The 17500-nt window shown below is 41.2% G+C and overlaps 1 protein-coding gene across 2 annotated transcripts in view; it reads left to right on the forward strand.

Annotated features, from left to right (window-relative positions):
* The window catches only part of zgc:158659 (uncharacterized protein LOC791141 homolog), a 48516-nt gene that overhangs the window by 6478 nt on the left and 24538 nt on the right, over nt 1–17500 (forward strand). For both annotated transcript variants that reach the window (XM_059528602.1, XM_059528604.1), the window contains exons 4-7: nt 3788–3997; nt 5263–5513; nt 16174–16425; nt 16500–16585. In XM_059528602.1, coding sequence (XP_059384585.1) covers nt 3788–3997; nt 5263–5513; nt 16174–16425; nt 16500–16585 — 799 coding nt within the window. The remainder of the gene's footprint in view (nt 1–3787; nt 3998–5262; nt 5514–16173; nt 16426–16499; nt 16586–17500) is intronic.

Consider the following 17500-nt stretch of genomic DNA (forward strand, 5'->3'; position numbering starts at 1 on the left):
CATTTTTCCTTTTCTCAAAAGGTTTCATCTCTATGTCCCCCAACCTGCCTGGCCAGCCCTGGAGGATAAATCTCTTGACTTTTGACAAGACCTAGTCTCTCTCTGTCCAGGTTTTGATCTGCTTCGCGCTCACTGGTGAGTCACTCAACTTCTCCAACAAGAAAACAGTTTCAGGTGGCAGTGGAGTGGATGCAGGGATGTCTGGAAGTGGTAACCTGCTTAATGCATCTGCATTGATATTTTCTTTTCCCGCTCGGTATACTATGCGGTATTGGTAGGCAGACAACATCAGCCCCCACCTCTGGATACGAGCTGACGCCATGGAAGGAATGCCCTTATGTTCACTGAACAGGCTCATCAACAGCTTATGATCTGTGAAAACTGTGAAAGGTCGGCGGTAGAGATATTGGTGAAAACGCTTCACAGCGAACACAATAGCCAGGCATTCTTTGTCTAATTGAGCATACCTGCTGCTTTAGTAAGCGTCCTTGACGCAAATGCAATGGGTTTCTCTGAGCCGTCCCCCATCCTGTGCGACAGTACGGCACCAATGCCATATGGCGAGGTATCACAAGACACTGTCAGCTCTTTCTCTGGGTCAAAATGGACTAACACACTGGCTGACTGCAGCAGATTTTTGACTTTTGTGAAGGCACCCGCCTGCGCCACCCCCCACTTCCATTGGCAACCATGATGCAACAACTGGTACAAAGGGGCTAGCACGGTTGATAGATCCGGCAAGAACTTCCCGTAATACGTTACCATGCCCAGGAATGATTTAAGCTCTGACACACTTCCCGGTTCGGGGGCCTCTTTAATGACCCTGACTTTTTCTGGCATGGGAAGGAGGCCCTGGGCTGATATTTGATGTCCCAGGTATGTTACACTCTCAGCCTGGAATGGACACTTGGCTTGTTTTAACCGCAGGCCTGCCTCCGACATCCTCTGAAGAACCTGATCCAGGTTACTGAGGTGCTCCTCTTCTGTTTTCCCCATGACCAAAATGTCGTCGAGGTACACTGCCACTTGTGGAATTCCCTGCAACAGGCTTTCCATTGTCCTTTGAAAAATGGCCGGGCTAGACGCCACCCCAAACACCAGCCTGTTATATTTAAACAGCCCTTTGTGAGTGTTGACCGTGACGTATTTCTTTGACTCCTCATCTAGCAACAACTGTTGATAGGCATGACTCATGTCAAGCTTAGTGAAGGTTTTGCCTCCCGCTAGCCTTGAGAACAAGTCTTCCACTCTTGGAATAGGGAAAGTCTCCAGTTTTGCTGCCTGATTGATTGTCAGTTTATAGTCTCCACAAATGCGGACTGTGCCATCCTCTTTCAGAACGGGCACAATTGGGGCTGCCCAATTAGAAAACTGAATCGGCTCAATAATCCCAAGCTGCTGAAGCCTCTCAAGTTCTTGTTCAACTTTATGCTTCATTGCATATGGGACAGACCGGGGTTTACAAAAACGAGGAATAGCATTGGGCTCCACGCAAAGTTTCACTTTGGTGCCCCTCAGGGTCCCCAGCTCGTCCTTAAACACATGTTGGTACCTTGCAATCACATCCTTTGCACCAAGCCCTTTTATGAGCCTAATATCACCCCAGTTTAACTGAATTTTGCTGAGCCAATCCCACCCCAGCAGGCTCGGGCCTGTTCCCTTGACAACGAGCAACCGAGCTTCAGCTGTCTGACTACCATAAGCAATGTTCACTTTCCCAGCACCCATAACTGGAATAATCTCCCCAGTATAGGTTCTCAGTTTAATGGAAGACTCACATAATGCCGGTGTCTTATCATTAATCCTTAACTTTCCATAAGTTTCCTCACTGATGATCGATGCTGAAGCTCCTGTGTCTATCTCCATCTTAAGACTTGCTCCATTAACTTGAATTGTTGCATAAAGAGGGTCTGAACGAGATCAAGTTAAACTCAAGTTAAACATTGAATAGGAACAGGTCTCCTCTTGTTCAGCTTCCCCTATGTGATGTGTCTTTGAGTGAGGTTTTCCCCCATCCTTGGAGTTTTTGCCTTTCCATTTGTTACTCCTGCATTTCTTTGCCAAATGTCCCTTCTTGCCACAATTATGGCACACTGCCTCTTTTAATTTACAAGAAGTTGCGAAATGAGCTCCCCCACATCTGTAACATTCTACTGCTTTCCCTTTAGCAGCCTTAGTCACCTGAAACACATCACTCTGTGCACTGCTGTTTGCTTTCTGAATGTCTTTGGCATGTAATGCTGCCGACTCCATACCTTGTGCAATCTCCATTGCCTTTGTGAATGAAAGCATTGCTTCCCCCAGCAGTTACGCTGAATTACATCCTCATTAATCCCGCACACTAGGCGATCACGCAGCATGTCCTCCAGCACGGCCCCAAACTCACAATGCTCAGAAAGCTGGCGAAGCTCGGCCACAAACTTTGCAATAGAGTCACCAGACTTACGAAAATGGCTGTGGAACTTGAAACGCTGCACAATCACTGAAGGTTTAGGGCTGTGCTGGTTCTGGATCAGGTCGATTAAATCTTTGTACGGCAAGTCTCCCGGCTTCCGCGGCGTTGCTAAGTTTCTCATGAGCTTGTAAGTTTTTGCTCCGCAGACACTTAACAAGATAGAGCGCTTTTCTCTTCATCAGTGATCTCATTCACGGCAAAGAAATGCTCCAAACGCTCCATATACTCCAGCCAGTCACCACTGTCTTCCACGAATTCCCCCACAGTTCCGAATATTGCCATTTTTTCAATATAATCAATCCGTGCAGGTTACTTCACTGTCGCCAAACCATACAATTCGTTAGCTGAACTGTGTCGTTTATCTTCGTCGCCAAATATGTAATAAATGGAGTCCAAGCAGAGTTTAGCACATCAGGGACTTTTACTATCGCAATCCTTTAACATTACACTCAGAACAGCAAAAAGCAACTGGTCCCCGTTTTCCTTACAGCAAACACACACTAAAGGGAAAACAACATTAACCAGAACCTTTCTTAAAGGTACCATAACCTGTTTTCATAACAATTGCATTACTCCCTAAAAAAGTAACGTGTTACGCTACTTTGTTACCTTTTATGGAAAGTCATGAATTATGTTACTTTTGTGTTTTTAATATAAAAAAAGTTCCTTAACACCAAAAGTGAAATGAATAAGCCTTAGGTTGAAGTAAAGAAAGCTCAACACTTTTTGATCAGCAATAAAAAAAATAAGACAAAAACTCCCACAAATGTTGTTTATGTAAAGTAATTTTTGCTTTTTTGTTGATTTGGATCATTCGATCAATTGGATCAAGGTCAGTATCAAAGACATAAGTTAATAAGATGGGATTCAACATAGAGCATATTTGTGTTATTTAACATAATTAATCATTGCAGATTTCAGTCACATTTTGAGTTAGAATTTTTACTGTTTTATTCATTCATACGCACCACTATTGGGAAAAAATCCCACCCATTTGTGACGCTGCCCATCTGTGTATTTTATAAACACAAATTTATTACGCACAGTACAATCAGATGACAGATTTTTTAAACCGAGCATGTTTTCTGTAAAGATAGCAGGCTTGTACTAATAGTGGAATCTTTGTATGCCAGAGCTTCAGCTCTTGAAGCTCCACCCTCTTCTGAAATCTCATTTACATTTAAAGGGACACACAACCAAAATGGCATGTTTTAGCTCATACCCTAAAAGTGTCAATTTTAACAAGCTGTAAGCTAAAGTAATAGAGTATCAGTAATAGAATTGAAGGGCTTGATGTGGATTTGTGTAAATGCTGGTGGTGTGTGTGCTCAGGTTTCGCCATCGGGATGCCCATCTGTGAGTTCGAGCTGGTGAAGGACCCGGAGGTGCAGGAATTCCGCAGGAACATTCTGAGCGTGTGCAGGGAGGCGGTGGAGGAGCGCGAGGGAGGAGGCGCACACACTCAGGCGCTCTACGTCTATCCTCCCAACGTGGAGTCCTCCGCCGACCTGCCGCAGCACATCTACAGCAAACTCGACAAAGGTGCGTCTGCGTCTCCATCTCCATTCAAACACCCAGCGATTCACAGGAGTCTCTTAAACCTCAGGAAAAGTCAGATCTGCCGCTGACACAGAGAGCAGTTAGCATGTTCAGTGTTTTCAGCTACACAGTATCTTTCTGTCTTACAGTCAGTCATATTATCACAGAAATATTGGGTGAAAGAAACACTGATGTCTATCTGATGTGGCTTCGAGTATTGTTTGTGTTGTTTGCACAGATTCTCCAAGTTCCAAGACAAGTGACTGTTAAAAATGTGTTTGTCATTGAATTATTCACTCAAGAGATTTGTACCAAAAAGTGCTGATTCTTCCAGTAATGAAACAAGTGAAGTATTTATGAGTCATTGAATCATTCATTCAAACCACTTTTTAATGATTTCAATATCAAAAATTGTTGTATTAAATATATTATATTTGAAATATATATATATATATATATATTTAAATGTTCAATAATTTATTCGGTTAAACTTGAAAAAAAAAACATTCTTCCTTGTCTTGTTTTCTAGTATAAACATCTAAAAATTATGAATTTATTTACTTGTCAAATAAAATGACTTAAGATATTATGTCTTGTTTGCTGAAAATATTATACAAATTGAGTTCATTTTTGCTTCATCTAACAAAGTAAGCTCTTAGCGCTTTTGCTAAATCTTGTTTAGCCTTTAGCCTTTTGAATTAGGATTATTTTTCTTACCACATTGACAGATATTTTTGCTTGTTTTAAATGTAGATATTTTCAGTAAACAAGACACGATCATCTTTTGTCATTTTGCTTGTCAAGTAAATGTATTTTAATTTCATAATATGTAGATATTTATACTAGAAAACAAGATACAAATACTAAGGAAGAAAATATTTTTGCAGTGTTTACTGTTGTTTTCATCTGTTCACACACACAATCTTCACTTGTCAGACCAGATCTACAAAACCATTCACTAATTTACAGTATTCCGTTTCATTAAACACTTTTTGTAAAACACAGCACACAATTCTCTCTGGAACACACACAAATCTAACAGGAATTCATATTATGGCAAAGATTTTTGCAAATGCTTGTTTTTGAGATGTGTTTGTGATATTTTGAATGCAGTGCTTCATGTCACAAGAGATGAGAGATATTTGACATTTTGTGTGTAAAGTTTTGAAAATGTGTGTAAGCAGCTGAAAACAGAATGCCGTAATAATAGTTTGTCACATTATTTTGTGAGAGAGTCAATGACAAACATTTAATCTGCGTCTGCGCAGGCCGTCTGATCGTCACCATCTGGGTGATCGTGTCCCCGTCCAACTCCAAGCAGAAGTACACTCTGAAGATCGCACACGACTCTCTGCCGGAGCAGCTGATTGCAGAAGCCATCCGCAAGAAGACGCGCAGCATGCATCTGTCTGCGCAGCAGCTGCGTCTCTGTGTGCAGGAGTACCAGGGCCAGTACATGCTCAAAGTGTGCGGCTGCGACGAGTACTTCCTGGAGAAACACCCTCTCAGCCAGTACAAGGTGCGGCTTCACACTCGCCGAGGGCGTCTTCTGCAGCAGGAACGTTAGCCAGCTGTGTGAAGTTAACGAGGAGCAGGAGGTCATTCAGAGACGGACTTTACTCAATACATTTAAAAAGTATCTGTAGCCTTTTTCTTTGGAAAACTTTTACTTTGCTACATCCCAAAGCATAATATCTTACTTTTGTACTGCACTATATTTCATAAATAAAAGCTGTTGTTTGTTTTACCTTTAATACTTTAATACTACTTTAATACTCTTTGAATTACTTTTAATAGAAAGTACTAGATTTCTAATGCAATGATATTTGATATGAAACGTAGTGCAGTAAAGAGTACAATGTAATGCTTTGGAATGTTGTGAAGTAACGTTTTTTAAAGAAAAGCAGTCTGGTAAAGAACAGACACTTGTAGAGTGAAGCTACTTCAGTAGTGTCCGCCTCTGGCTGCTTTGCTCGTGGAAGGATGTGGTTTAGTCCAGGAGTCCAGTTTGTGGCAGATTTGAGACTAGATAGAGTTTTGTGCTCATATCATTCAACTCCTTGAGCTCTGAAACTAGTGCGATCTGTCTCCCGGCTAGCTTCTCCATTCTTCTTCTTGTTCTTGATGCTATGGAAACAACCGCTCGCTTGTGATTGGTCAGCTGTCAAACAGGCGCTTGACGCAGGGCATTTATTCAGAAAAGTTGATCTTTTTTCAGCTGGAAAAGATGCTCTGAGCTGCAGGAAAAGACACCAGCGGTGGTGTTTACTCATAGGATTAGAATGTAAAACAGACACTCTGCTCTAAATTTATATTTATATTTTTATATTTCATTTGAGGAGTACATTTGGAATCAGAATTATTGCATTTTCATGTAAGAATATCTCAATGGAGAAAATCCAACAAGTTTTCAGATCATCAGTGTTTTTATCTCAGTGTAGAGGAAACATATGTGAAGGTTGCCAGATTGGGATGATTGAGCTAAAAACTGGGCAGAAAATGCATCCATTGAAATGAAAAGCTCTAAATTATGGAAGCCAATTTCTGCCACTGAATAAAAAATAACTGCATATTTTCATCTCACAATTCTAACTTTTATCATGCAATTATGAGTTTACATCTAGCAATTCTCACATTTTTTCTCACAATTGAAAGTTTATATCTCACAATTCTGAGAAAAAAGTCAGATCAAAAAAAACTGAATTACCTTTATTAATTTTTTTATTCAGTGGCAGAAAATGGACTTCCGCATTAATTGGGGGATCAAAAAAATATCTGGCAAACACACACATGCATGTTGAGGCCTGTTACCAATGCAAGATAATGCAAATGTGGAAAACAAAGAAAAGAAACTCAAGATAAACCACCAGGCGGTTAATATTGGAGACAAAATGCTTAAACAACGGAGAGAAGCAATAACTGCGATCACATTTAAAATACAATTCATTGTGCAGCCGTAGTTATTTTCAGTGTTCTTTTCTGGCCCTTAAATTGATAGTTCATCCAAAAATATAAAAAACTCTGTCATGATTTACTGTATGAGTTTCTTTCTTCTAATAAACACAAAAGATGAGATCATTAATAATGTTGGTAACCAAACAGTTGACAGTAGCTACTGACTTCCACAGTATGAAAAAAATATGATGGAAGTCAATAGCTATCGCCAACTGTTTAGTTACCAGCATTATTTTTTGTGTTTTCTAGAAGAAACTCATACAAGGTTGGGTTAGTAAATCATGGTGGAGTTTTTTATATTTTTGGATGCACTTTAAGCTCACAGTACACTTCATCATCATCTTGTTTTGCGTTCCCTATTACTGAACATACTCTCAGCTCATTCATGCTCCTTGATTTGTTTTGTGCTAATTATTTTGTGCTCGAGGTGGAGACACTGATCTGAGCCACAGTGGACGGTGACAGCGGTTCCAAGAGACTCTCTAGTGAACTTGTAGAGTTACCACCAATAATAGCATTTTTAGAAGAGTTAAAAGTTTTGCAAGATGTGTGTGACATTTTGTATGTTGTGTGTGTTTTGTGATTCTGTGTGTAGAGTTTTGAGAAATGGAGCCATAGTTTAAAAAACTGTGTGTAAGCTTTTTGAAAAAAAACTGTGCTGAAGGTCCGGTGAGTGGAGCACTGGCTCAGGTTGAGTGTGTGTGTGTGTGTGTGTCACTGTGTGTGTCTCACTCTGTGTGTGTGTGTGTGTCTCACTCTGTGTGTGTCACTCTGTGTGTGTGTGTTTGTCTCACTCTGTGTGTGTGTGTGTGTGTGTCTCACTCTGTGTGTGTGCATGTGTGTCTCACTCTGTGTGTGTGTGTGTGTGCGTGTGTGTCTCACTCTGTGTGTGTGTGTGTGTGTGTCTCACTCTGTGTGTGTGTGTGTGTGTGTGTGTGTCTCACTCTGTGTGTGTGTGTGTGTGTGTGTGTGTGTGTGTCTCACCCTGTGTGTGTGTGTGTGTGTGTCTCACTCTGTGTGTGTGTGTGTGTGTGTCTCACTCTGTGTGTGTGTGTGTGTGTGTGTGTGTGTCTCACTCTGTGTGTGTGTGTGTGTCTCACCCTGTGTGTGTGTGTGTGTGTCTCACTCTGTGTGTGTGTGTGTGTGTGTCTCACTCTGTGTGTGTGTGTGTGTGTGTGTGTCACTCTGTGTGTGTGTGTCTCACTCTGTGTGTGTGTGTGTCACTCTGTGTGTGTGTGTGTGTGTGTCTCACTCTGTGTGTGTGTGTGTGTGTGTGTGTGTCACTCTGTGTGTGTGTGTGTGTGTGTGTGTGTCTCACTCTGTGTGTGTTAGGGCTGTCAAAATTGCTCAAAATTGACGTTCAAATATTCCCTCTAAAAAATACACGAATATTCGAACTATTCGAACATTTGGTGGCGCATGTTGTCAATGGCGCGCATTACGTCAATAACAGGCAAAAATAATACAAAGAGACATAACTACTTGTATAGATAGTCTATTTAAGTTTAAACATATATGACAACGTATTACCTACACAAAAACAAGGAAATCAACTAATGGCCAAGACTGCAGACCTCAAGCTCTCTCACCCTCACGTTCTCTGCGCATAATGGTTTAAATGAACAAACAATTTTTTGTGCAAGCAATTTAAGGTCGCGACTGTTGTCCCAAATATAGCAGGCTTCATTCAGTGGTTGAAACAAATATTATTAATATTAATTGAAGTTTTACAGCATATAGAACTGACATTGACCACAACTTGACCCCAAAGAACTAGTTAATTATAGACCAATCTCGAATCTCCCTTTTCTGTCCAAGATACTAGAAAAGGTGGTATCCACACAATTATATTCATTCTTAGAGAAAAATTATATATGTGAGGATTTCCAGTCAGGATTTAGACCGTATCATAGTACTGAGACTGCTCTTCTTAGAGTTACAAATGATCTGCTCTTATCATCTGATCGTGGGTGTATCTCTCTATTAGTTTTATTGGATCTTAGTGCTGCGTTTGACACAATTGACCACAACATTCTTTTGCATAGACTTGAACACTTTGTTGGCATCAGTGGAAGTGCATTAGCATGGTTTAAATCGTACTTATATGACCGCCATCAGTTCGTAGCAGTGAATGAAGATGTATCCTATCGATCACAAGTGCAGTATGGAGTACCTCAAGGCTCAGTACTAGGGCCGCTACTCTTCACGCTTTATATGTTACCCTTGGGAGATATCATCAGGAAACATGGTGTTAGCTTTCACTGTTATGCTGATGATACTCAGCTCTATATTTCTTCGCAGCCCGGTGAAACACACCAATTTGAAAAACTAATGGATTGCATAGTCGATATAAAAAACTGGATGACGAGTAATTTCTTACTGCTAAATTCTGAAAAAACAGAGGTGTTAATTATAGGACCTAAAAACTCTGCTTGTAATAACCTAGAACACTGTCTAAGACTTGATGGTTGCTCTGTCAATTCTTCGTCATCAGTTAGGAACCTAGGCGTGCTATTTGATCGCAATCTTTCCTTAGAAAGCCACGTTTCTAGCATTTGTAAAACTGCATTTTTCCATCTCAAAAATATATCTAAATTACGGCCTATGCTCTCAATGTCAAATGCAGAAATGTTAATCCATGCATTTATGACCTCAAGGTTAGATTATTGTAATGCTTTATTGGGTGGTTGTTCTGCACGCTTAGTAAACAAACTACAGCTAGTCCAAAATGCAGCAGCAAGAGTTCTTACTAGAACCAGGAAGTATGACCATATTAGCCCGGTCCTGTCAACACTGCACTGGCTCCCTATCAAGCATCGCATAGATTTTAAAATATTGCTTATTACTTATAAAGCCCTGAATGGTTTAGCACCTCAGTATTTGAATGAGCTCCTTTTACATTATAATCCTCTACGTCCGCTACGTTCTCAAAACTCAGGCAATTTGATAATACCTAGAATATCAAAATCAACTGCAGGCGCAGATCCTTTTCCTATTTGGCGCCCAAACTCTGGAATAACCTACCTAACATTGTTCGGGAGGCAGACACACTCTTGCAGTTTAAATCTAGATTAAAGACCCATCTCTTTAACCTGGCATACACATAACATACTAATATGCTTTTATTATCCAAATCCGTTAAAGGATTTTTAGGCTGCATTAATTAGGTAAACCGGAACCGGAAACACTTCCCATAACAACCTATGTACTTGCTACATCATTAGAAGAATGGCATCTACGCTAATATTTGTCTGTTTCTCTCTTGTTCCGAGGTCACCGTGGCCACCAGATCCATTCTGTGTCCAGATCAGAGGGTCACTGCAGTCACCCGGATCCAGTACGTATCCAGACCAGATGCTGGATCAGCACCTAGAAAGGACATCTACATCCCTGAAAGACAGCGGAGACCAGGACAACTAGAGCCCCAGATACAGATCCCCTGTAAAGACCTTGTCTCAGAGGAGCACCAGGACAAGACCACAGGAAACAGATGATTCTTCTGCACAATCTGACTTTGCTGCAGCCTGGAATTGAACTACTGGTTTCGTCTGGTCAGAGGAGAACTGGCCCCCCAACTGAGCCTGGTTTCTCCCAAGGTTTTTTTCTCCATTCTGTCACCGATGGAGTTTCGGTTCCTTGCCGCTGTCGCCTCTGGCTTGCTTAGTTGGGGTCACTTCATCTACAGTGATATCGTTGACTTGATTGCAAATAAATGCACAGACACTATTTAACTGAACAGAGATGACATAACTGAATCCAATGATGAACTGCCTTTAACTATCATTTTTGCATTATTGACACTGTTTTCCTAATGAATGTTGTTCAGTTGCTTTGACGCAATGTATTTTGTTTAAAGCGCTATATAAATAAATAAAATAAAGGTGACATTGAATGCTCCGAGCGAGCTGTGCTGTGGTAAACATGGAACTTTTCCTTGACATGAAACGATAAATAATCAAACCTCGAATCCATTGCTTGACAGAACTCCCCGAAGCCTGCCCCATCCGCGATACTGATCGCTCTCATGTCCTTAAAAATGAACGAAATTATTTTATCCGTTATGGCCTCTTGTCGTGTTGCAGACAAAGAGCTTGTGGCGGGCGATGCAAAGTAACGTTAAGTGTCAAGACGTGACTGTTTAGCTGGAGTTCCACACATTATGCCATGCTCATTTGGGTGCACATTTTTGAGATGTGACCTCATGTTGCTAGTTGTCGAATGGTATGCTAACTGTATCTTAAATAGCTTGCATACAACAATCTCGCGGGTCAACAATTTTACCTCATTTTCTCAGCTGCGGTCGAGTTGGGCTCTGCACTTGCTGGCATCTTCCATGAAGACGCGTCAACTTTCAGCAGTGATGCTGTGCCAGACAGTGCGACTCCTGTGAGGCTGTGACCTGTCCCTGAACCCTCAGGCGCGCTAGCGGCCCACTCGCAAAGCAGACAACCACGCCTCTACTACCGCGGGCCTTTTTTTCCACTTTTTTTTTATTCGAATATTAATTTTCACCTTCAAAATTTGTTTTTTTAAAACTATTTGAATACATATTCGAATTTAGAATATTCGTTGACAGCCCTAGTGTGTGTGTGTGTGTCTCACTCTGTTTGTGTCTCACTCTGTGTGTGTGTGTGTCTCACTCTGTGTGTGTGTGTGTGTGTGTCACTCTGTTTGTGTGTGTGTGTGTCTCACTCTGTGTGTGTGTGTGTGTGTGTGTGTATCACTCTGTGTGTGTGTGTGTGTGTGTCTCACTCTGTTTGTGTGTGTGTGTGTGTCTCACCCTGTGTGTGTGTGTGTGTGTTTGTCTCACTCTGTGTGTGTGTGTGTGTGTGTCTCACTCTGTGTGTATGTGTGTGTGTGTGTGTGTGTTTGTCTCACTCTGTATGTGTGTGTGTGTGTGTGTCAATGTCAACGTCACCTTTATTTATATAGCGCTTTAAACAAAATACATTGCGTCAAAGCAACTGAACAACATTCATTAGGAAAACAGTGTCAATAATGCAAAAATGATAGTTAAAGGCAGTTCATCATTGGATTCAGTTATGTCATTTCTGTTCAGTTAAATAGTGTCTGTGCATTTATTTGCAATCAAGTCAACGATATCGCTGTAGATGAAGTGTCCCCAACTAAGCAAGCCAGAGGCGACAGCGGCAAGGAACCGAAACTCCATCGGTGACAGAATGGAGAAAAAAACCTTTGGAGAAACCAGGCTCAGTTGGGGGGCCAGTTCTCCTCTGACCAGACGAAACCAGTAGTTCAATTCCAGACTGCAGCAAAGTCAGATTGTGCAGAAGAATCATCTGTTTCCTGTGGTCTTGTCCTGGTGCTCCTCTGAGACAAGGTCTTTACAGGGGATCTGTATCTGGGGCTCTAGTTGTTCTGGTCTCCGCTGTCTTTCAGGGATGTAGAGGTCCTTTCTAGGTGCTGATCCAGCATCTGGTCTGGATACGTACTGGATCCGGGTGACTGCAGTGACCCTCTGATCTGGACACAGACTGGATCTGGTGGCTACGGTGACCTCGGAACAAGAGAGAAACAGACAAATATTAGCGTAGATGCCATTCTTCTAATGATGTAGCAAGTACATAGGGTGTTATGGGAAGTGTTTCCGGTTCCGGTTTACCTAATTAATGCAGCCTAAAAATCCTTTAACGGATTTGGATAATAAAAGCATATTAGTATGTTATGTGTATGCCAGGTTAAAGAGATGGGTCTTTAATCTAGATTTAAACTGCAAGAGTGTGTCTGCCTCCCGAACAATGTTAGGTAGGTTATTCCAGAGTTTGGGCGCCAAATAGGAAAAGGATCTGCCGCCCGCAGTTGATTTTGATATTCTAGGTATTATCAAATTGCCTGAGTTTTGAGAACGTAGCGGACGTAGAGGATTATAATGTAAAAGGAGCTCGTTCAAATACTGAGGTGCTAAACCATTCAGGGCTTTATAAGTAATAAGCAATATTTTAAAATCTATGCGATGTTTGATAGGGAGCCAGTGCAGTGTTGACAGGACCGGGCTAATATGGTCATACTTCCTGGTTCTAGTAAGAACTCTTGCTGCTGCATTTTGGACTAGCTGTAGTTTGTTTACTAAGCGTGCAGAACAACCACCCAATAAAGCATTACAATAATCTAACCTTGAGGTCATAAAAGCATGGATTAACATTTCTGCATTTGACATTGAGAGCATAGGCCGTAATTTAGATATATTTTTGAGATGGAAAAATGCAGTTTTACAAATGCTAGAAACGTGGCTTTCTAAGGAAAGATTGCGATCAAATAGCACACCTAGGTTCCTAACTGATGACGAAGAATTGACAGAGCAACCATCAAGTCTTATACAGTGTTCTAGATTCGAGATTGGTCTATAATTAACTAGTTCTTTGGGGTCAAGTTGTGGTTTTTTGATGAGAGGCTTAATAACAGCCAGTTTGAAGGTTTTGGGGACATATCCTAATGACAATGAGGAATTAATAATAGTCAGAAGAGGATCTATGACTTCTGGAAGCACCTCTTTCAGGAGATTAGATGGTATAGGGTCTAACATACATGTTGTTGGTTTAGATGATTTAACAAGTTTATACAATTCTTCCTCTCCTATGGTAGAGAATGAGTGGAACTGTTCCTCAGGGGGTCTATAGTGCACTGTCTGATGTGATACTGTAGTTGACGGCTGAATGGTTGCAATTTTATCTCTAATAGTATCGATTTTAGAAGTAAAGTAGTTCATAAAGTCATTACTGCTGTGTTGTTGGGAAATGTCAACACTTGTTGAGGCTTTATTTTTCGTTAATTTAGCCACTGTATTGAATAAATACCTGGGGTTATGTTTGTTTTCTTCTAAAAGAGAAGAAAAGTAATCGGATCTAGCAGTTTTTAATGCTTTTCTGTAGGATATGTTACTTTCCCGCCAAGCAATACGAAATACCTCTAGTTTTGTTTTCCTCCAGCTGCACTCCATTTTTCGGGCTGCTCTCTATAGGGTGCGAGTATGCTCATTATACCATGGTGTCAAACTGTTTTCCTTAACCTTCCTTAAGCGTAAAGGAGCAACTGTATTTAAAATGCTAGAAAAGAGAGAGTCCATAGTTTCTGTTACATCATCAAGTTGTTCTGAGGTTTTGGATATGCTAAGGAATTTGGATACATCAGGAAGATAACTTGAAAAGCAGTCTTTTGTGGTAAAAGTAATGGTTCTTCCATACTTGTAACAAGAAGTAGAATTTACAATTTTGGCTATATGAAGTTTGCACAGAACTAAATAATGATCTGAGATATCATCACTTGGCTGAATAATTTCAACACCATCAACATCAATTCCATGTGACAGTATTAAATCTAGAGTATGATTTCGACAATGAGTAGGTCCTGAAATGTGTTGTCTAACACCAATAGAGTTCAGAATGTCTATAAATGCTGATCCCAATGCATCGTTTTCATTATCAACATGGATATTAAAATCACCAACTATTAAAACTTTATCTGCAGCCAGAACTAACTCGGATGTAAAATCACCAAACTCTTTAATAAAGTCTGTATGGTGCCCTGGTGGCCTGTATACAGTAGCCAGTACAAACATAACAGAGGATTTATCATTAACATTTGTTTCTTTGGATAATGTTATATGAAGCACCATTACTTCAAACGAGTTATACTTGTAGCCTGCTCTCTGAGAAATCCTGAAAACGTTGTTATAAATTGAAGCAACACCTCCACCTTTGCCTTTTAGACGTGGCTCATGTTTATAACAGTAATCTTGGGGGGTGGACTCATTTAAAATAATGTAATCATCAGGTTTTAGCCAGGTTTCTGTCAAACAGAATACATCTATATTATGATCAGTGATCATATTATTTACAAAAAGTGTTTTCGTAGAAAGGGATCTGATATTCAATAAGCCAAGCTTTATCATTTGTTTATCCATATTGCTTCTGTTTTTTATTTGTTGAACCTCAATTAAATTGTTAATCTTAACTTGGTTTGGACGTTTTTTGTATTTTCTAGTTCGGGGAGCAGACACAGTCTCTATAGTGTGATATCTAGGTGAAAGAGTCTCTATGTGCTGAGAATTAACTGACCTCTGTGACGGGAGGCAGCTAGCAGACGGTCGGTTTAGCCAGTCTGTCTTCTTCCTGACCTGGGCCCCAGTTAGTCAAGTATAAACACGAAGACTATTTGCCATATTTCTAGAGAGAAGAGTGGCGCCACCCCAGGAGGGATGAAGACCATCTCTTTTAAACAGGTCAGGTCTGCCCCAAAAGCTCGTCCAATTGTCTATGAAACCTATGTTATTCTGTGGGCACCACTTAGACATCCAGCCATTGAGTGATGACAATCTGCTATGCATCTCATCACCACGGTAAGCAGGGAGGGGACCAGAGCATATTACAGTGTCTGACATCGTGCTTGCAAGTTCACACACCTCTTTAATGTTATTTTTAGTGATCTCCGACTGGCGAATTCGAACATCATTAGCGCCGGCATGAATAACAATCTTACTGTATTTACGTTTAGCATTAGCCAGCACTTTTAAATTTGCCAAGATGTCAGGCGCTCTGGCTCCCGGTAAACATTTGACTATGGTGGCTGGTGTCTCTATATTCACGTTCCGTACAATAGAATCACCAATAACTAGAGCACTTTCATCAGGTTTCTCAGTGGGTGCATCACTGAGTGGGGAGAACCTGTTTAATGTTTTGATCGGAACAGAAGAGCGATGTTTTGACCCACGACTACGCTGCCTCACCGTCACCCAGTTGCCCTGCTGCTGTGGCTCTGTTTCCGGAACCGAACAATGTCCGTATCTAGACGCATCCAAAGCCGTATCTAGAGCCCTAACATTTTTACTGTCCTCAATTAAAGTTTGGATGCGTGTCTCTAATTCTGAAATCTTCTCTGTCAGCCTAACTATTTCCCTGCATTTATCACATGTGAATCCCTCATCAGCGACAGAGATAGATAAACTGTACATGTGGCAAGAGGTGCAAGTAACAATGACGGGAGAAGCCATTACTCACCGTGCTTGATGAAATATTCTTACTGCGGTTGTTTGATGAACTTGTGAAAAACTGGAGCGAGGGAGAGGAGAAAAGAAAACAGCGATAGGTTCGAATGAAAACGCTAATGACAAGCTAACGAGTGCTAACGCTTTTCGTGTGTGTGAGTCTCACTCTGTGTGTTTGTGTGTGTGTGTCTCACTCTGTGTGTGTGTGTGTGTGTGTGTGCAGTACATCAGGAGCTGCATCACACTGGGCCGTCTGCCTCACCTCATGCTGGTCAGTAAGGACAGTCTGTACAGTCAGCTGCCCTCCAGCGGCTTCATGGCTCCGTCGTACAGCCGGCGCACACCTCAGCCCAGCCCCTGCCCCGGTGGAGCTGACCCCGGGTCACCGCGCTCCCTCTGGGCCTTCAACACACACCTGAGAGTCCGGCTGCTGTGTGCCACCTACGTCAACGTCAACATCAGAGACATCGACAAGGTGAGACGCACACACAGTGAGACAGAGACAGAGACAGACACGTCAGTCAATCAATGTCAATGTGTGTGTGACAGATCTACGTCAGGACAGGAATATATCATGGAGGAGAACCGCTGTGTGACAACGTCAACACACAGAGAGTGCCCTGCTCCAACCCGAGGTAACACACACACACACTAGGGGTTACACGACTACTGATTTCAACTAGTCAATTTTTTATTTAAAATGCAAACATTTTCATTACGCAGTACTCTTTAAGCAAGTCTTAATGTTTAGTGAACTTCACTAAACAAATGTGTGTGTGCCGCACAAACCAGCAAAATATAAAGATGCAAACATGTAGGACACGTAGAAAATGTATCCGTATCTAAGCTGATTATTAGCCTGCTCTCTCTCTCTCTGAGAACTTTTTGAGAGAGGTTTTTGAGAGACTGAGACGCGCAGAGCGACTGTTTCATGTGTCGTATCATATCGTAGCCTAAGGTTTAAATCATTGCCTTTTAAATATATACAAATAATAGAAAGTGTATGATGTATTATTATAGGTGATATTACTCTTGCCAAGCTCTGATTTCTGAGAGATGCAGGGAGAGACAACAGTAATGCTGTGTTTGATTTGCACTCTTTTCACTCATTAAGTTTACATTCATTCACTTCACACTCATGACTTTAGAGGTCCGTTTATAATATTGCGCTGATCCCCTGACTCACCTGTTATCTAGCAAACTCCGGACTGTGTCAGCTTCAGCAGAGTATTCAGACAGAATTATTCCTTGTCTGTTATTCATTTTTGAAGCCATTATCCGAGTGGAAGAAAACTGATTTGATGTTGTTGATTAAGAACCAAACCGAATCTTTGTCACACAGCAGTCACACAGCAGTACACTGCAGATGAATCAATCTCTTCCTCAGTGTTCAGTTTTCCAGCACAGATATCTAAACATTGTTCACTGGAGATGCACAGTGACAGAAGACATTAAGACTTGGTTTCTGAGAAACTGTTCAGAATTTAAATTAAAAATATCTGTGAGTGCGGTCAGAACAGTGACATTGTTTGATGGATATTTGTTCTTGT

The sequence above is a fragment of the Carassius carassius genome, chromosome 37 (assembly GCF_963082965.1).
Source record: "Carassius carassius chromosome 37, fCarCar2.1, whole genome shotgun sequence".
NCBI classification, from domain to species: domain Eukaryota; kingdom Metazoa; phylum Chordata; class Actinopteri; order Cypriniformes; family Cyprinidae; genus Carassius; species Carassius carassius.